The sequence below is a fragment of the Anomalospiza imberbis genome, chromosome 6, assembly GCF_031753505.1.
Source record: "Anomalospiza imberbis isolate Cuckoo-Finch-1a 21T00152 chromosome 6, ASM3175350v1, whole genome shotgun sequence".
NCBI classification, from domain to species: Eukaryota; Metazoa; Chordata; class Aves; order Passeriformes; family Viduidae; genus Anomalospiza; species Anomalospiza imberbis.
In genome coordinates, this window is record NC_089686.1 from 48209688 (window position 1) to 48230186 (window position 20499).

The 20499-nt window shown below is 41.0% G+C and overlaps 1 protein-coding gene across 5 annotated transcripts in view; it reads right to left on the bottom strand.

Annotated features, from left to right (window-relative positions):
- Positions 1 to 665: 665 nt before the first annotated feature.
- PTPRJ (protein tyrosine phosphatase receptor type J) overlaps positions 666 to 20499 on the bottom strand; it is a 76352-nt gene continuing 56518 nt past the window's right edge. For 4 of the 5 annotated variants that reach the window (XM_068194000.1, XM_068193996.1, XM_068193997.1 and 1 more), the window contains 17 exons: positions 20080 to 20346; positions 18575 to 18850; positions 17431 to 17697; positions 15432 to 15728; positions 15046 to 15180; positions 12315 to 12525; positions 12049 to 12164; positions 11397 to 11484; positions 10002 to 10033; positions 8954 to 9060; positions 7777 to 7867; positions 6911 to 6984; positions 6623 to 6757; positions 6067 to 6186; positions 5552 to 5712; positions 4954 to 5089; positions 666 to 3973 (listed from right to left, as the gene is read on the bottom strand). In XM_068194000.1, coding sequence (XP_068050101.1) covers positions 3815 to 3973; positions 4954 to 5089; positions 5552 to 5712; positions 6067 to 6186; positions 6623 to 6757; positions 6911 to 6984; positions 7777 to 7867; positions 8954 to 9060; positions 10002 to 10033; positions 11397 to 11484; positions 12049 to 12164; positions 12315 to 12525; positions 15046 to 15180; positions 15432 to 15728; positions 17431 to 17697; positions 18575 to 18850; positions 20080 to 20346 — 2672 coding nt within the window. In that variant the 3' untranslated portion in view covers positions 666 to 3814. Of the gene's footprint in view, positions 3974 to 4953; positions 5090 to 5551; positions 5713 to 6066; positions 6187 to 6622; positions 6758 to 6910; positions 6985 to 7776; positions 7868 to 8953; positions 9061 to 9991; positions 10034 to 11396; positions 11485 to 12048; positions 12165 to 12314; positions 12526 to 15045; positions 15181 to 15431; positions 15729 to 17430; positions 17698 to 18574; positions 18851 to 20079; positions 20347 to 20499 lie in introns of all 5 variants that reach the window. The other variant, XM_068193998.1, reaches the window with a different exon arrangement.

A 20499-nucleotide genomic window follows, 5' to 3' on the forward strand; every position in this document is an offset into this window, starting at 1 on the left:
TGCCACAGAGGATCACAGAATTTTAGTTTATTGTAAGCAGCCTGTGATGAACTGGAGAGCTGCTGAGTGCCAGTATCACCCTCCAGGCATGTGATCCTCCTTGGGAGTGATTCAGATAGCAGCCAGGAATGGCAACTAAGAATTCTGGGAGAAAGGCACTTAACTGAGATAATTTTCCATGGAACTACAGACAGGTGATCTGTAATCCAGCAGCCAACTATAGCATCACAAAGATATTTCTGCATCCCCTTCTATCACCACCTCCAGACAATGCAATATCTTCAACAGATGAAATAGTCCTCACTCTTGTTCCTCTGGAAGACATCAAGTCATAGAAACACTGGTCCTCCCCCAAGGCTATTTCAGCAAATGGAAATCTTTGATGGACCTTGGTTTATGGTCCTGTTTCTTTACCTGGTATCAAGTTCTTCCTTTAGAGAAGCTACCAATTGCCAGGACACATTAACATCAGACCCAGGGCCTTCCAGGGACGTCTGAATGACAGATTAACACTGTCCCAAGGAGCTCCAGTGACAGCAGTACACAACTGACTCACGTGCCACCTCAGAGGATGGGAGCCCGCTTTTCATTTATAACGCCTTCTAAATGAAATGGGTATTTTGATTCAAAACAAAATCCCAACAGAGGAAAAATAAGACCAAAAGTGCTCTAGGATGATGCTTTTTAATTGTTATTTTTATATTTTTAAGAACAAATCAAATCATTAAAAATATTACAGACATGTACTGAAATTTTCTGTACAACAAATATGAAAACAATAAAATTTGTACATCATTTCATGATATTCAACAGTCACTTATTTGAAATACATCAACTTTTCCCTTCTTAAGCAGGCCCCAAATGGGAAGAAAGAGTTAAACAGAAATGCAAGAGATGCAATTGTCACACAGTGGAGCTTTCAGTGGACAGCTTTAAATAAGCAACAGTGAGAGAAAACACTGACCAAAGAGACAGATCTCAGCAATTATAACACAGAGAACATCAGAGGGCAGGGAGAAAACATTTGCAGGAATTCAAGTCATCTTGACCAAGACAGATCCACATGGTAGTGGAGCACTACCTGTAGTCCTTTTCCTGCAGAGGCATCCTATAAGGAATGTCCTACTTATTCACACTGACACTATGCCCAACTTTATGTTTGAAACAGCTTAAGCCTTACCAAATTTTTTCCCAAACACAGAATGAAGAGGTCATTTGCTTCAACCTTCAGTCTCTTCTTCTGACAATGTGTCAGTTTTGGAAAAACACCTGCATACAGTTCTTTAAAAATGGATACTCATTAGTTGATGGCACACATGAGAATTTGACGCCTGCTTCCAACACCAAAATAATGGAACAGATCAGTTTGTTTTCTGTAAGAGGATCTGGGCAGTGGTTAGGCAGAAACACATACTGTCCTAGCTCATTTTCTGATGTTCTGCTGCAGCAGAGTAGGAACAACACGATCTAGCATGGAAGACTCATCTCCCTGTCCTCTATGCTACACAAAACAAGGGCCTTCTGAAGCAAAAGAGGACTTGCCACCCTAAGGCAGCAAGTTCTTGTGAGACCTGGAATAACAAATACTGGCTCTGTGCTCTGCACAGATGTGCAGTAATTATAAGAATAACAGAGTTAAAGAAAATAACATGACTGCAAAGGGCAGACTTTCCTCCCTCTCGGTTCTTTTGGAATGGTTCTGTTTGGTGCAAGTGGTTTATCTTTGTCATCTGACAGCAGCTTCGGAAGAATGCAAATGAGAGATTCACTTTGTGGGCTGCCAGTTTGGATGGAGCTGGGCAGGATCAGGAACCTCAAGATGAGGGTTTTTAAAATTATTTCCAGAGAAAGAGGAACAAAATTATATTCAAGAACCCACAAGTGGCTGCTAAAAAAAAAAAAAACCAAAACAAACCCCCCAAAAAACCACAAACTAAACAAACAACAAAACCAAACCCCAAAACCTACAACCAAAAGTGCACTGTGGTTTTTCCTCCAGTTTTGCTCACATGGCACACCACAGTTTCACACCAGGTTGTAAAAAATTCCTCAGAATATTTGTAAAGTTACAGTTGTGCACCAGGAATTCCTATGTTCTCCTTCAGCTGACATTGGATCCTGTGAGGTTGCCAGGTTCCACAGTAAAGCCACATATACTCCTAGCATCTGTAGTTTTTTCTGACAACTCTACTAAAACAAAGAAAAACCCCCAAAACAATGAGAACAAAAAAAAGCAGCAGAATTCCAGGGACTCTGGTTATTAAACCTTCATAAGATTTTTTCCCTGCTTTATAGCTATTCTATAGCATTATTCATAAACTTCATATTCAACTACAATGCAACTAGTGCAACGATCCAAAGACCAAAAAACACACACCTTCTCCCCACCCCACGCTACCTAAGTCCTTCATTGGTAATGCCTTCCTAAATCTAACAGTTATGTACCAGCAAAATAAATCCAATCTGATCCTTGACTTGTGAAATCAGCAAACGGGGGATTTCTGCTTGTTCCTTCAGTTTCCAAAAGGACCAGTCAAAACAAAAGCAGCAGTATATAGCAAATAATTACAAAACAATTACACTGGATCAGTGAGATGCAGGCAGGTAAGACATGTCTCAGTTTTGAATGGCTAAAACAACCAAGAAATTTGTCTTTACAGCAGAATTTTGTGCAATGTCTTTTAGTAGACACAGTAAAGCCAGTCAATCTGTTTGGGAGTGCTTGAACTCTTGGAAACTTAGTTTCAGCATTTTCACAGATTTATATATTTGAGGAAAAACAACAACAATGATAAAAAGACACCAACCTGAGAAAAACTCTATTAGAGTGAGCATTATTCAGTAAATCATATATTGCACCTTTAAATAAATCATTATAAATTGTATAAAAACAGGAATATCAGGCAGGAACAGGGAGGAGCTATTCTGTCCTTCATCCACACACCCACACACCCCCCTGCACACACATTCACAGATTCACTTGCTCTGTTTTTAACTACAGTTAAAGCTAGGAGTGACAGACCACACTCCTTTTCCTCTGGCAGAGGCACCAAAACATTAAGGCAGGGGATATTTGTGGTGAAATGCAAAAACAAAGCTCACCTCCAAACTTCTGGAGAGTCCTGCCAACAGTGCAACTACAGTTAAGTTTGACATAAGCCTTATTTAAAAATCTGTGTTCTCATTAAGAGTTTCAGTACAAAAATAGAATCTCTGCTGGTTTTTTTCCTAGAGTAGCAACTAGAAAAGGCACAATTTCCAAGTATGAATGTCCATTTGAAGGAGCCATTTGTACTCCTTTTTTAAATAAAAAGGAACACAGAAAAAAAATAGACCACAGAGGCACATATCTATTAACTAAGTAACCAGATACAGTAGATAAAATATGTTCCTGAAACTTATAATTAAATATATTAAAACAACCCACCAGCCTGGTGTCTGTAAATGAAATCATATAAAACTGTAATAAAAAGCTTGTGTTATTATTTTAATATTTAAACTCTAGTTCACTGTTCATACTGAAAATGCTATTTCACCTATCAGTACTGTTAAATTCCCAAGAAAAAACAAGATTCCTCTGTTAACTTTAAAAAAGTTTTGCTTGGGTTTTGTTGTTTGGGTTTTTTTAACATCAGTCTGCAGCTCCTGCCAGGGTTGTGTTTTTCCTCCTGTAGATCACACCTTTGAATGCAGACAGAGCTGGAGAAGCCAGACATGAGACACTGCACAGGATCCCAGAAAACACGAGTCGGACACCTCCCTTTGCTACGGGCAGGTAACACCTTCTGGATAGAGGCACTGGGCTCCTTCTGGTCTATGCGTGGTAGCCATTGGCCTTCCCAAAGGCTGGCCCAGGTGTGAAGTTTTCATAGATTGCCATTGCTGTCACATTTTGGTAGATAAGGTCCGTTTTCCTCTCTCTCTGGGATTTAATGATATCCATGACACACTGGTTTAGGAAGACGTACTGGTCCTGATGGGAGAAAGAGAGACAGAAATACATTTCTAAAAAAGACCTGATTTTGGAAGTAATTCTCTTTCTGAATATAGGTTTGGATACTGCACTGAGTGTTAGTTATCACAGTGCTTGTTTTAGAACATATATTTAGGTGCACATTTGCGGTAATTGGGAGTGGGGCTGCAGCAGAGCCTCATCCCCAGTGGGTACAGCTGTGAGAAGCAGGTGAGCAGAATTGACAGCAATGAGCCATGGAGTGCTCAGATGCACTGAGCAACCACCAAAGGGAACAGAGGGCACACAGATGTAATGCATGAACACGAGCGGTATAAAAGGCTGGGCTAAAGAACAAGAAGGGCAGATGCTTGCAGCCTTCTGAAGTGGCATAATGTTACTCTATATGGATTGAAGCTTTCTGAAATTGTATGGTGACCCTCTGTGTATCATGGCCGTCTCGACTGCAACATATGCTGTGACATACAGTTTTGTCTAGAGCTAGGATCTGTCATGCCTAACGCTATCCTAAAAGACTTTCCTGATGGAGCTCTTACAGCCTTTTCTAAATCAGCCTGAGTTAGTCCATACACCTTTCTGGATCAAAGTAGTAATTTACGTAGGAATACTTGTATTCCTGCAGAGCACAAAAGCAAAGATGCACACTGAGACCACTTTACTCCAGATAATTCTGGCTCACAACTAAATTATAAAATCCACATAGGTAAAACTAGTCTGCAAAAAAGTCTGCTTCAGGAAGGATTTGATTCCTTCCAGCTGCAAATGCCAGTCCTACAAAGCACTCTGTAAAGACATTGCTTGGATGTACTATGGTCCCTGGCTGCAACTACTTTTGTGGAGAAGAGATGAGGCAGGAAGGAGGGAAGTAAAATGAAGAGCAATTTTAACTGCTAAATATCTTATTGTATTGTAATTCAGAGCTACAGCTGGCTGATTATGCACATCTGAGAAAGGTGCTGCTGCACGGGAGAGAGCCTCACCTCAGTCTGCACCATGAGGGGTCGGTGCATGCGGAGGTCGTACACCACTCCATACACATCCACGGTGTTCTCCATCTCCATCTGCTGGATCAGGCGGTCGATGGCAATGAATGTCCCCGTCCTCCCGACGCCAGCGCTGCAATGACACAGACAGGCTGTTTGCGCTTCCTCCCAACCACCTGCTCGCTGCTGGCCTGATAAAAAGCCAGGGAAGCCAGGATGATGCCTCCTACTATTTCAGCAGCATGGGTAATAAAATTCTTGGCAGCACAGACAGGTGGGTCTTACCACCACCAAGAGGGGCTTCTCAGCCTTGCATGTGCACAGGATTATACAAGCTCTTTAAAGGACATCTTTTCCAGCTCAGTTTTCCAGGCTAGGAGAAATGCTCTGTTCTTATGATATTTGGTATCATTTCCTTTGCTACCTACACAGCACTGCTACTTACTGAAACACCAGGCAAAAGTTTTAGTTTGGCAAGGTAAATAGTCCACATCCTTACACAGAGAGGCTTTGGTTTTAATCCCACTGAAATGGAACTGACTGAAAAAAAAACCACAAGACAAAAGTGTGTCTAACAGAAACACCTTCTTCCTACCTGCAGTGCACCAGAGTAGGAGAGTCCACCGGATTCTGGCTGTTGTACTCATGGACAAGGTGCCTGAAGTTGATGAGAAGGTCTGTTGTCTCTGGTACACCGTGATCTGGCCAGGAGGTGAAATGGAACTGGCGCACCGTGTGGCTCTCGGGGGTGTTGGACTGCAGGAAGAGTAGACATTAAAATACTAACAAAAAAGACAATGAAAACTGGCTTCAGAGGAGTAAAAGTTGGGCTTCCTGACACTTGTACGGGCCCAAGCTCAGCTTCATCAAAGATGGCTGTAACAACTGTGCAGTGATTTGACCAATGATATTCCAGTTTCCCTCTTCCTTCTACTGTGGTAGAGAATACTTTGAAGTAACTTCCTTGTACTTTTGCTTTACTCCAAGCTCATATCTACTGCATTGTATTTATTGATGGGGCTAATTTTTTGGTCCAGAAGATATTACAGGTATCTGCATAAGCACAAGGTTATTTACACACTAACAACCAACAATCAAGGCAGTCCTCACCTTTTCTACAGTGAAATCCCTTATTGTCCATTCTGGAAGGACAACTTCTGAGACCATTGTCACAATAATGTCACCATAGCTCTTGGGTTGTTTGTCTGGCCAGTACTGCTCACATTTTGTCTAAGAAGAGAGATACAAAGTTAGACACATCACACACAGCAATGAAACAACTCACTTTTAAATAACACACCACCTGAAGCAGGGCTAGAAAGTACATCACCCTTCTCAAGGGCTATTCCAGGACAAAAGATCATCTATCAAAATCAATATTTAAAGACAAGAACCCACCCTTAACGACAGTGATTCCACAACCCTCCTGAGACAATCTATTCTGGTAGTCAGCAGATATAAAAATAGGAAAAGCTAAAAAAAAAAAAAAAAAAAAAAAACCACCAAAACCAAAATAATTGTGCTTTTTTAAATTTAGAAAACAGTCTTCTAGTAAGAGGATGGTTGTTAAAAGACAGTGGCCAGTCTCTAAACCACTAAGGTAACAACAAAATTAGAAGAGGTGCAGCTGCCTTCAAGAGACAATTCAGTATTGATAGCAACATACCCGGGCTTGTTCCACACATTTTGTCAACATGACAATAGAGTAGATACTCTTTTCCCAAATCATTTGCCAGAAGTCTTCTATAGTATTGGGTAATGGACCCTGTGCAGCAATAAATGCCTTCTTTGAGTTATAGCCCTAAGAAGATAAAACCAAAATAAATGTCTGTGTATATATATATACACCACATCAGTGAGAAATAAAAGCTGATTTTTAACATCATTATAAGTCCTTATGCCTACATCAGAAAAATACACATTATATTTCATTTCAGCTAATGAAGCAACTTACAGGCATATAGTTTGCATTAATATAATCACCAGTTCCAGAGGTTTGATTTGAAAGTTTAACACGAGAAATATCATCTGCAGAAAGAAAAAAGGAAAAGACAACTATGAATTTTCAAACTGGAACGTTTCAGAACGTTATTGTTTATCTAATGCATGGTTTCTAAATAAAAGGTGTTCAATGTGCATTTTAAGAATAAGAATATAACCTCAGGAATCATAAATAGCAGTGGACTTCAGAAAAAGGAGTGGCCAGGATAATCACTCAAGAAACACAGATTATTTTAGTTTTAAACATGGCTTGGTAAGGCAAATTTTTATATTTTTAATCCAACACAAGATTTACTACAGTTTTAATTACTGGATAAAAAGGAGTGATTTGTCTCCTGATGCCATGGCTGCTGATGCTTTTCCCAAAAGCATCCTTAAGTACCTGTCACTGTTCACTTTTCGATTACTTCTGACTCTCTGCTACACTGGGATGCCCACAGGCAGCTTGAACTCTTATTTCATCTGCAAAGCTGGCCTGCAGGGTCTTAATATTTCTCATAGCTTGCAAATTTATTTGTCTGTGGTCAACTGTTATCCTCTTATGTTTTCAACCTGGATTGCACATTTCTCACAAATGAAAAATTAAAGTTATTTTGTTAAGGGAAAGTTCTTTAAAGAAGCTTTCTGAAGATATATCCTTGAGGGAAGGCTCTTTCAGGCATGTTTATACAGTGACTTTGGGAAAGCAGCAGCCCAAATTCATTTAGAAAATGATATTTGAAACCTCTGGGTACTATTAAAGCCAGATTAGCCAAACCCAATAGTTTTCACTTAAAAACTCAACCAGTAGAAGATGCCAACCCAAAGAGAATAACTCACATGGTAAGACATTGTTGTATCTATTTTTCCCCCTGTTTTCAGGAAGTTCAGCAGCAAATTTGGGCTGATGAACACCAGCAGACTTGAGTTCCTACAAGAAAAGGAGGATTTATGAGCATCTGGTTCTGGTTTAGCAATCAGACGGAAACAAAAAAGTAGTCCAAACACTTGTGTCCTGTGCTGTAAAAGTAGGCATGCTAAACTGGGATAAATGTCAATAAAAATCATCTTGTTACAGAGTGGGAGGGTGACAATGGCTAATCTTTTAGAGAAGGGATTATTACAGAAAGTAGGAATAGCAGCATGTTTAAAACCCACAGATGGACTTTAAAAGCCTGGAAACAGTTTTGTGGAAACAGACACTGATATCAATGGCAGCTCCTTCTGTCCCTAAGGCAGGGAACTACTGCAGAAGCTCTGCAAGCATTACAGGGAAAAAGGAGCAAACACATCATGAACCAACCGAAGGAAGCAAAATCTGAGAGGAAGGCAAGGTGGACTACCAGCCTGTGAAGTACAAAGAGATAGAATTTGAAGAACAAAGTCAATTAATAGCTTTGAGGAGATGAGAAACAGAATGAGATTCTTTAACAGCAGACATGACAACACAGAATCCTCCCTGACACTTCCTTCCTGTCCTTTGTTCCTTACAACAACTGAGCTTTAGCACGTTTCCTAGAAAAACTCTTATGGTCAGAAAGCAAATCATAACTGCTGTTTCCCTGACTGAGCTATTCACAGGTGTGGTTTGCAAATCACACCCACGCACTGAAGAAGTCCGTGAGATTAGCAACAGACCTGTCTTCATATGTATAAAAAACCCCAAACCAACCTAAGATGAGAAAACTGAAGAGCAGAGAAATTCTACAGTGTCCCCTAGGCTAAGTCCATATATGACTAGGGCAAAGATTTCTCCAGTGAGAGCTCTGACAAGCAGGCCAGGCTACAAGCCCACAGTCAGAGATAATAATTCAGGGCAGGAAGTATTTATCATGCACTTCAACTAAATTTGGAGCTGTATAAGGAAAGGGAAGGCTATACATTCAGCTTAATCATCTCTATAAAAAAGGACCATTCTTTTCTCCTTTAGTACGCCTTTTGCATGCTCCATAGGAAAGATGACTTGTCTTTCCAAAAATATTTGTCATGAAGTTCTCTCCCCACTGAGGGCACATACCTCATACTCTTCAGCAAAACCACAGTTGGAGTCAGCTTGCTGCTTCTTAAAGTATGACTCAAAGTTCTCCACTTTAATCATTTTTGATCTAAAATGAGAAAAGCCATGTGTCAGCAACTGGTGTTGGGTAAATAAGGCATTAATTAATTCAGTTAATGTGTTAGATAGTATGCTTTACTTACTTCTTGATTCTTCAGCAGAGGGTGAGGGGAAGAAAAAAAGGCTGATTAGACACATGCAGTTGTATTTTTCATTATGTGACTCTAAGACTGAAAGCATGACTGTTAGTTGCAGACACAAAACAGTGCATTTACAGGGGACGGGGTATCAAGCATAGCATTTAACTGCTCTGTTAAATCAAGGAGAGAACAGTGCATCCTTCAGGAGAGGAATATCACACAAGGTGTAAGCTATGCTTACTCCCATTGGATTGACCCCATTCCCTGGTGTATTTTATGCCAACCATAAAGTCTACAGAGGTGGAATTCCATGGGATGTTCTGGCCATAGCTTTCCCCAGCACAAAAATTGGTGCCAGAACCAATAACATGATTCAGTTGCAGTGCCTGCGACTTCCAACACAGTGTGGTTACTCCCTCCATAGCCAGCTTTTACAATCACAACATTATCTAGATGAATGGCTCAGCACAAAGTAGTCATTAAAAAAAAAAAAAAGAAAGAAAAATTCAGATCACAGAACATATTTTGCCTTTTTGCATTTTATCAACAATTCTGATTGTTCCCTCAATGTGCACCAAGTCTGTGTTTCATTCAAACCCCGTTTTCCAAAACTATGTGGAGCATTTGTGTGTCTAATAGTGATTCATTAAGTGAACACTCAAATCCCTGAGGTGGCTCTAGAAGTCTCAATCAACATGATTATTTTTAGTCTGCACGCTGGCATCTTTCAGTTCCATGAGGAATTAATACTTCAAAATTTTCTATAAAACTGCACAGAAAACAAGTATCTGAGTTCTGAGTAATTTTTGCAAATATCACTTGAGCTCAGAAAATACCATGAGAAAAGATATGGACTTACTTAATTGGAGAAAAAGACACTTCAGTATTTCTTTTATCTTTCCTATAAGGTGAAAGAAAACAGCACAGGTTTACAGTAGAATTCAATGGAATTTTTATGAGAATTCTTATCTGTTTCCTTGTGCCTGGTGAGAACAATTTCTTTTAAAGCATCTTATTCTGTGAAAAAAACCCCTAAAGTCCTAAGGCAAACTTACACCTGGAATTAGAAAAAAAAAAAAAAAAAAAAAAAAAAAAAAAAAAAAAAAAAAAACAAACCAAAAAAAAAAAAGGCCCAAAAAACCTTCACCCTTCTTTTGGTGATGTTGTGCAATACCTTCACCCTTCTTTTGGTGATGTTGTGCAATGGGACCGCATCTTTCTCTTGGACCCAGAGTATAAAGCCTGAACACAAAGCACATATTTTGATGGAAGATGTACAACTGAGGGATCTGCACCAGTAACTGATATCTCAGGAGAACTGCTGCTAATCCCAGAATCTCTACAAGAAGTGCTCAACAGTGATGTGTCAGTCATTCAGTGGTAGCTAAATGAAAAGAAATAGTGCTAGCTTTAAAGGAAGCTCTTCCCATGGTTGTACACAGCTATTGGACACAATTGTAAAAATAACAATAGTTAATCAAAGCAACTAAGAAAACTGGACTGGGGCTATGGCTAACTCCACAGAAAGGATGTACTACATGGTCAGAAGCAGGAAAAAGCCTTTGTGTACTCTTACATCCCAGATGATTTGAACAAGATTGGAAACTGAGAGACCAGCTCAAACTCATCAGCTTCTGGAAATTCCAGAATAGAAGTTTAATGTGACAGGCCATCAAGCAATTAAAAAGAATGACTGATGGATAATTTAAAATCAAGCCATCTAGGATACAATTACACCCAATTACTTGTTGCACAATAATTTGAGATGTTTGCTCACTTGTGACTGAATGACTTCATGACTCTTCATGAATGGTGAGGCACTGGCACAGGTTGCCCAGAGAAGCTGTGGATGCCCCCTTCCTGGCAGTGTTCAAGGCCAGACTGGAAGAAGCTCTGAGCAACCTGGGATAGTGAAAGGTCTCCCTGCCCATGGCAGGGGGGTTGGAACTGGATGATCTTGAAGGTCCCTTCCAACCCAAGCCATTCCAGGATTCTATAACTCTGTTCTATAAATTAAAATTTATTTTGCTTAGCTCTTCTCAACTCATTCGTTTGTAACTATGGGTTTAAACAAAGTTATTAAACAAGTGGTTTCATACTTCAACTCTAATCTGTAACATACAAACAACATTTTAATACAACATATTTTAAAATGTCTTGACAGCCATGCATCATGACAGAGAGAGTCCTTTTTAGGAGAAAGATACTGAAGTGAAACACTGGTGCTCCCTAACACAACCAATACAACAACAAACACACATTACCTTCTCCTTCTCCAGAATATGAACCCCCCTACAGCAACTACAGCCAAGATAGCCAAGAGGCATCCAATAACCACTCCAGCAATAACACCTGATAAAAGAGAACAAGTATTACTCATTGTGCTCTTCAGTAACTTCTAACTGAATCAACATGCTACAGCAGAACCTTGCAAGTGACTAACCAAGTATGCTTCACTCTACTAAAATATCCTGTCTTTACTATCCTTTGGCAGTATCAATATTGAAATCTCCTTAAGAATAATAACCAGAGAATGTAAAATTAATATAAAATTGGGATCAAAGGACCAGTATTTTTATTCCAATACACCTGCTTCTAGTTTAACAAAACTGTGAGACCATCAGCTGCTGCTGGCCACTTGTTGCTATACCAAAGTCTCACTGTGCCATCCAATCCCTTTCAGCATGCCACAGCTTTTGGCTACTCCTGCAGTGGAATGCCACATGGAAAAAAGGGATCACCCACAGAACTACCAAGGTATGAATTTACAGAGCAGTGCCACTGCAAAGCTAGAAAGAAACAGTTCATACAGAGAAACCAACGGGTGTTTTGATATTATGAAACATGCCATAATTAAGGAATCTCCACATGCTGTGTATGCCAAGCTGCCAGTCCTACATTTGACATTAACTATACCTGGATCCTGGGGCAGTAAAACCGGTTCAGAACAGGGTGATATTGATACGTAACTATCTTCCCCCTCAATCACGTTGGCCGTAAAGGTTATATTAGTGAAACCTGCAACACATGCCCTGTTGAAAAGGAAGGAATAAGAAAAAAACAAAACCAGGTACATTACAGGGTTTTAACTGCCTTTAGCAAGTTCTGTAATCTTTCCATTAGATGACCTTCTAGATTTCAACAGCAGAAAACTTACCAAAAGAGTGGTTTGAAATAAATACCTGTATGAACGAAGAGGGATCAATGGTCCGTTTTCATAGCCATACATTGTGTTTCCCTTGCCTACATGAATGATATTCTTATCATTCTGAGAACTGGAAGAATGTGATTCTGCCTGCTTTGTTTTTATGACATATGTAACATAGGCAGTTGTCTTCTTCTTCTTGAAATCTTTGTATGTGTTGTTCAATTTAGACTTCAAAGACTCAGAACCTTCAGGAAACAAGAAGAACATGGATATAATTAATTCCCTGGTTTTGTATCAATTGGCACAGTGGCTGAGAGGATCACATTAACTACAGTTGTCATTTCTCCACAAGTACTGCTTGAAATGAAAGGCTGAGAGCAACAGATAATCTCAGAAAACTCTTCTACTGCAGTGCAATCTACTGCACCACCTCTCCCTAGTGTTATTTGTTTTAATTTGCTATTGGTCTTACTTCTACTGTCTATAGTGGAGCTTCTGAATAAAGGTGCACGAGTGCTGGAACCAGGCACCCTTGTGGACAGACTTCACCAGCCAAGTCTGGTATATCCATATGTCTTCTATCCATTTTTCTATGTAGAAAGTAAAATACAAATGGTGTAGAAAAAAATCCATCAGTATTTGTGCTACCCAAACAGCATCAGGCCTCATTCAGAGTGACGCTAAGCTTGTCCTGACCTTGTTCTATCCTACAAGAAGCCTCACACCTGAACTGTAAGAGACCAAATAGGCCTTTCCTTGACATAGACAAGCATTGGACAAAACAATAGTCAGAACAGTTTCCCCTTCAGAAGATTAAGAACAGGCTACCACAGTGAGCAGTGACCAACAGGACACCATTTGCAGAACAGCACCATTTCACAGTGTCTGTTCTTATAGCAGGCTAACCCTAGAACCATGAGGCAATTATACAGCTGAGGCACATGTAACCCAAGAGGCAATAAACAAACTCAACTTACCAGTTGTCTCAACAACTCAAGAGCAAGCCAACTGACAAATCTTCCCAGTGCTGAGGCAAGACAAAGAATCTCACTCATTTGACAGAAGTTTGCTGTCTACTGACTGTCTTTAGAAAGCTAAAAGATCCTTCTAGTGGGTATAATACTGAATTCACCTTTAAAAAGTAGAAGCCTTGCAGGAGGCTCTGAAAGGTGGAAAAGCTCTGGTAAGTTTTCTAGAGCTGTGCAGACACGGGGTGATCTACCAGCAGCAGCAAAGCTCTCCTCAACTGTGACTCTGCAGCAACAAGGTGCAAGACAACTCTTCTAAAGTACTAACTTGGTCTCATTAAAAGCAGATGAGGTTGCAAATAACTCAGCTGCCTAGAAATGGGTGTTCAATACTACCTGAGGTATGTTATGTCCTGTCGTGTCCCTAGTTTCCATTCCAACAGGATATACACCCCTGGTTTTAGCTGCCTTGAATACCACCCTATGACATTTCAAACAGCCTTAGACACCATTTCTTACACAACAGAATAAAGTCCCCTCTGTCTATCCTAAAGGTAGCCATGACTGGTTTACAACAGAGAATTATCTCAAGAATATTTGTGCTATTTCAACAATAAAACTGAAGAGATGCTTGGCTGTAAGGCTGTCTTCTGCTCCCATCAAAGCACTGACTCTACATTACAAATGTGGGCAACCTTCCTCCCTCATTTCTCTCAGTCAAATCCTACAAGACCTCCTTGAATACCATCCAATCCAAACCACACAGAAGAATGCACCAGATCTCCTTGTGACTAACCAGGACTGGCTGAAGTTACAAGCAGAGCTGCATGCAAGAGACTGGCATTCAAATCTTCAAATCAGCAATTCTGGGGCAGGCATGTAAAAAATAGAATTTTCTGCACTGATGTGATGTAACACATATATATATTTATATACACACACATATATATGCAAATAAACATGAACTTCTTGGATGTATATTGCATGGGAAACCACTGAAGGAAGACCTATAATCAAAATTTTGCAAAATTAATTTCCAGTGTTGTAATAAAAGATAAACATGAATGTCAACTCCCACTTAGCAGAAACTGTCTCCATCAGGTGCCTTATTCCTCCAGTGCACTGGCAAAAATGAACAGTTGTTTAAGTGCAACCTATGCTGCAAAACTAAGTTCCTTAATTTAATGATTTATCACTAGACATTCACCTATCAGAGACATTCTCAGCTCTGATGCTTTAAATAGACCAGTCTGATAGACTACCCTCTAGTTTTCTGTGGCATTTAACTTCCATTAATGCTGTCAATGATATTTAAGCCTTCCACCCACATCCCATCTCTCTTAAAGTGTTTTGGGTAAAATCAGGAAGAAAGCTCTTTTCCTTTCAAGACCTTACTGCAGGCATCTTTCAGCTGAAGAAAGCGGGGGGAAACATTCCATATTCCAAAGCTGTTCTATTAGCTGGTCTGAAAATTATTCTGTGGGGAAAGAAAGGACACTATGCAATCTTGGGGAAACGAATCACTGGCAAATCAAGGTGGCAACAGCACAAGGGCAATACCTATGAGATTGATGTACAAAGATAAGTCAGGCAGGAAAAGACTCAGTGAAAACAGGCACCTTCTGAAAACAAGGAGTGGCCTGACTTCAAGCAAGGATCTGCCTCATGATTTCTGAAAAGTATTGATAAAGTCTGAGTCTGCCTTTTCTTTATCTGTTTAACACCTATATAGAGTGTCAAACATAATGCTGCCTGGTAAATTGTTTCAGCTACATGATAATATCATAAACATCTTACTTTGATCTTCTGTTGTAATCATTATTGCGTAGGCTTCTAATGGACCATTCAGTGGATCAAAATCAGAGAATTCAACAGACAACGAGCTGTGACTGACAGCCTTGACTGAAGGAATTTCATTTGGAGGAGGTGGGTCTGCCAACAGAAATATTTTTTTGTACATTAAGCACTAATAAAAGTTTTCCAAACAAGAAAAGGTTGTGATACCAACACTGTTCACATAATGCATATTTATTGTACATCACATTAGACTATGAATTAATATAGTGTTCTATTCATACTCTGCAAGCTGATAATGTAGCGCATACCAAGTCTGGTATTCTGCAATTGTGAAGTTAATATTTTTGTCCTACAAGTATCTTTCATGCTCAGATCTTAATGCTTACCAGTAATGCTGGTGTGACACAACTGGCCCACTGGAGAGCTTTCAGTGCCATTTGGAAGAGTTATGATAGTAACATTATAGGTGCTGAAAAAATTTAAATGTGCTGTTTGGAAGGTTTGCTCAAAGCCTTCTACCATGCAGCGTGGAGCCGATTCTTCTCTTACTACCTCAGAAGTACTTATATTATATATTTTGATTCCGAAGCCAGAGTTGTTACCAAAAGGACATTTCCACTTCAGCATTAGGAAAGGCTGCTTGGCCACTGGTTCACACTGAAGTGAATCCACTGAGACAGTTACTGCCAAAAGAAAAAAGAATAACAAAAAAGGAGGAGTAAGAAATCAAGCCTTGCCCTTAGAAAAAGCTGTGTATTTGTATGTTATGTGTATAAATGCTTGTAAAATTTCAGTATTCCCTTCCCCTTTTTAAAAGATGCCTACATGGCACCTACTGCCTCCACAAGGACTTGTTACCTATGAGGAAGACAACTATTTAACACAATACACAGACCTATTCTGTGCTCTTCACCTCCTCTGCAGACAGGGTTCCTGGGAAAATTCAGGCTGAGTGTCTATCAAGATCAGCAACATTTTCAAAATACTGTTCAACTCTTTAACATACTACTCTAATAACATTTTTACAGTAGTATGTAGACTGCCACTAAATCCCTCTATTAGCATGTAAAACTCTTAGTGGCCAACAAATAAGAAAATCAGTTTAATCTCTGTCCATTATGAGCACAACAGTAGCCATCCTTAAAAGTAGCAACTATAACAAGTCAGTTTGGGTGAGAGTCTTCTAGGACATAGTATAAAAAAATGCAACCTTATGACTAGATACAGAAAGATACTTAAAAAGTAATGTAGCAGGACCACTGAGAAGAAAGGTTCCTCTAAACTAAACATCTTGTAAAACTTGGCCTTCAGGACCAAAACACTTATAAACCTACAATTACAACACACACTAAATTTATTTCCTCTCTCAGCAAGGAAGTACTTGGTACTTTCAAATACAGAGGTTATAGACTCACCTATTAAATTATTTTGTTGTTAGAAGGGGTATTATTTTAAGAAACTAAGGAGAAGCACAATTGTGTATCAGAAGAAACAGTTTTAGTAAAAATAGATGTGAGTGACTGGGACTTACTTCTACTGAAATTTATAAATTTCAGTAACACTGTCAGCTACTCCTACAAATATGGTGAAATTATAGGAGATTACGGACAGACCCTGGAACAACACCTCTGACACCTGGTGACAATGGATGCCTGGTTTCTAGAGGAGTCATGACTTTTGACCTCTTTCCTGTAGGAACAGTCAGATGAAGTACCATCAGTGCTCCATGGGAAATGTCAGAGACCAGCATACTCTACCCCAATAAGGAAAAAAATGCTGGGCTCTGTGAAAGTCAAGAGAAGACTCCAGAAACACTCAGGCAAGCAGCACTTTCAGAGTACCAGCAATTCTCCAAGTTCATCCCAGAACCCCTTTGGAAAACCCACTCAGGAGCTCTGGGCCAGATTCCTTTCACCTCAGTCAAAATGGGACAAAACAAAGGAAAGGACAAGGCAGCACATGATCACAAGAGGGAAAAGTCACAATGCCTAACATGAGGAATGCAGAAGTAACTCAGCCTTCTCCTGTCTGCCGATGGGCTGAGCAAAGCAGCAGGGCTGACAGTCACACCATCCCATGCTGCCCAAGATCAGCTGCATCCACGGGCCCTCCAAAGAGGGAAGTTCATCTGGCACAATGCACCCTCTGTGGGAGGCCTTCCACATGAGAACCTGAGGACCTCACCCAGAGGAAACAGAGGGCAACAAAACCCCCTGCACAGATCCTCCTCCCAAACATTACCATTGCTGACTCCAGGCAGGCTGTGTGCAGCACTTCTGCCTAACATAAGATTGCATCTCAAACCCTGGGCAGGTGGGGAGAGCCCTGTGTTCCACAGCAAAGCACAGGCCTCTAGGAACAGGGATGCAAGAAAGCATGACTTACATGTATACAGGTCTATGGACACTCCTTCTCCTTCTGTCCCATGATCAGCTGCTACAGCAAACACTGTGAAGCTGTACAGTGTCCCAGGGATCAACTCAGTAATTTCTGCTTTGGTTTCATTGGATGTCATGTTCTGCACAAATGTACCATTTACAACCTCTATCCTGTAGGTGTAGCAGTCAGAAGCACTGTCATTCACCGCCCATTTTAAGGTGACAGAAGTCACACCAATGGATTCTGCCTTGAGATCAAGAACTGGGCTGGGCCCTGTGAAATCAAAGCAACAACTCGTTAACTTGCAGGAACAGCTGCTCACAGACATGGAAACAAGAAACACAGCCACACCAGGGCTTCATTTCCCTCACACCACTCATGGTCCAGCAGAGTGCAGGAGCACCCCAACAATATCACCAAGCATTCCTGGAGGCTCTTGCACTAGGGGGCAGCTAAGACAGAAATGATGGAATGTAACCTTGAGTGGAATTCATCTCCTTTTGACACTCTAAAGCAGAACACATCATTGCAATGCCAGAGCTCCCAGGATTTTGCTCAGAAATTCAGAGATGTTGGTCAGGAGAGATACAAGGCTGTAGGGAGACTGGAGATAGGAGATGGTGGTCCATCTCTGTACAGTAAAAGGTAAGGAACTTCAAATACCACCAAAAGAGGAACAGAGGTGATGAAAGCTGGCAAAGGAACAGCTTGCCTAGGTCGTGCCATGAATGCAGTCCTAAAAGCACTGTTATCTAAGGTTTATTCTGCCCTAGCCACAGGGCCCCAGATCACAGTATCTCTATATGGGAGCCCTTTAAAAGAATGTTCTGAGGCCCTGATCCTCCAAGAAGAGAAGGCAACAGATGCATCCACAAAAATCCCAGGCCAGAGAGAAAGTTCTTGGGAAGAGTTTACTGTGTCACAGGTCTTGGTAACCAACTTCAACAATCATTGTTTTTGAGGTGTTTTACTCAGGTTTTTAAAAGAAGGCTATGTCTTTTACACACAAACATCTCTGCAGGCAGGCAAAGCACAGCACCTCTGCCTGCAACGCTATGAAATTTCAGGCTGGGGGCAGGTGGGCAGAACCTCATGCTGCACAGCAAAGCACAGACCACCAGCAACAGCAATGCAAAAAACTGTGACTTACTTGTATACAGGTCTATGGACACTCCTTCTCCTTCTGTCCCATGATCAGCTGCTACAGCAAATACTGTGAAGCTGTACAGTGTCCCAGGGATCAACTCAGTAATTTCTGCTTTGGTTTCATTGGATGTCATGTTCTGCACAAGTGCATCATTTGTACCATTTACAACCTCTATCCTGTAGGTGTAGGAGTCAGAAGCACTGTCATTCACCGCCCATTTTAAGGTGACAGAAGTCACACCAATGGATTCTGCCTTGAGATCAAGAACTGGGCTGGGCCCTGTGAAACACAAAGCAACAACTCGTTAACTTGCAGGAACAGCTGCTCACAGACATGGAAACAAGAAACACAGCCACACCAGGGCTTCATTTCCCTCACACCACTCATGGTCCAGCAGAGTGCAGGAGCACCCCAACAACATCACCAGGCACTCCTGGAGGCTTTTGTATTAATAGCTGTGTAGCCGGGAATTGAGAATGTGCCATCTCAAGCATGACTCATTTTCCTTTCACAGGCAAAAGCAAGAGGGGCACAGGCCAGCCCAGTGCCACCACTTGTAGGGTTTCACCTGACTAAAAGGTAGGCAGCAAGGAGAGAACAGTGGAGGGGAAAGATGCTAGTGGTGCAGCTCTGTACAGTAAAATACAAGGAAGATGAAATATCACTAGAGGAGGATTAGCAGTGGTGTGCCTGACACTCTGCTCCAATCCTCATGCCCTGCACTTCACTCCCATAGAAGAGAAACCATCACCAGACCCTCTGGAGACACTGTCTTTCTGCATAGAAACACTATTCTTTCTGCATTTTTTAAAGAGGGCAATTAGCCATTACAGACAGCACAGGGGAGACTTTTGGGCATTGACTGGTCACCTAGGATCATACATGCAGGCACATTTCAGGAAAAGACAAATGACAAGAACAGTCATCCATTTTCCTTCAAATGCACTGTGTGGAAAGATCAGGCTGGGCTACTACCTTGGAAGCCAGCTCCAAAATGGCCCCTCCAACACCACATGTCAAAACTTTTAATACGCAACATGGCAAGGTGCTGCGTGGCCTAAGGAGTTCTCCTGATCTTGCACTGCCTGAATCTCTCTCCTGGCTGCACCACAATGGCAGCTATAGACTCCCAAATCATACAAGTTCACCCACCACAATATGCTCTTTGTGGGAGCCCCTTAAAATGAGAATCTCAGGCCCCCATACTCTAGTAAACAAATGCAAATGCCCCTTTCCCAAATTTGCAAGAGATCAGTGCTCAGGGAAAAGTCTCTTCTCTTTGATGATAGTCTTGGAGGTAGCTTTACCAACAGCTTTCTACCAGGGCAATTCTACTTCTCCACTAAATTCTGATACTTGGGGATTGGCCATCACCAGCTTCAGGATGGAATCATCTCCTCTGCCTGCAACATTCTTAAATTACAACCCTTGGGTGAGTGGGCAGAGCCTCATGCTGCACAGCAAAGCACAGACCACCAGCAACAGCAATGCAAAAAACTGTGACTTACTTGTATACAGGTGTGTGGAACTTCCCTCTCCTTCTGTCTCATGATCAGCTGCTACAGCAAATACTGTAAAGTTGTACAGCGTCCCAGGGATCAACTCAGTAATTTCTGCTTTGGTTTCATTGGATGTCATGTTCTGCACAAATGTACCATTTACAACCTCTATCCTGTAGGTGTAGGAGTCAGAAGCACTGTCATTCACCGCCCATTTTAAGGTGACAGAAGTCACACCAATGGATTCTGCCTTGAGATCAAGAACCGGGCTGGACCCTGTGAAAGGCAAAGCAACAACCTGTCAAAAAAAAGAAGTAAAGAAGAGCCACAACCACATTTCCCTATTCCACACAGAATGAATATCACTTGGAGCCAAGCGTCACTTCCCTGTTTCAGGCATTCATACTGAAGCATCTCTGGAAAGGTCAT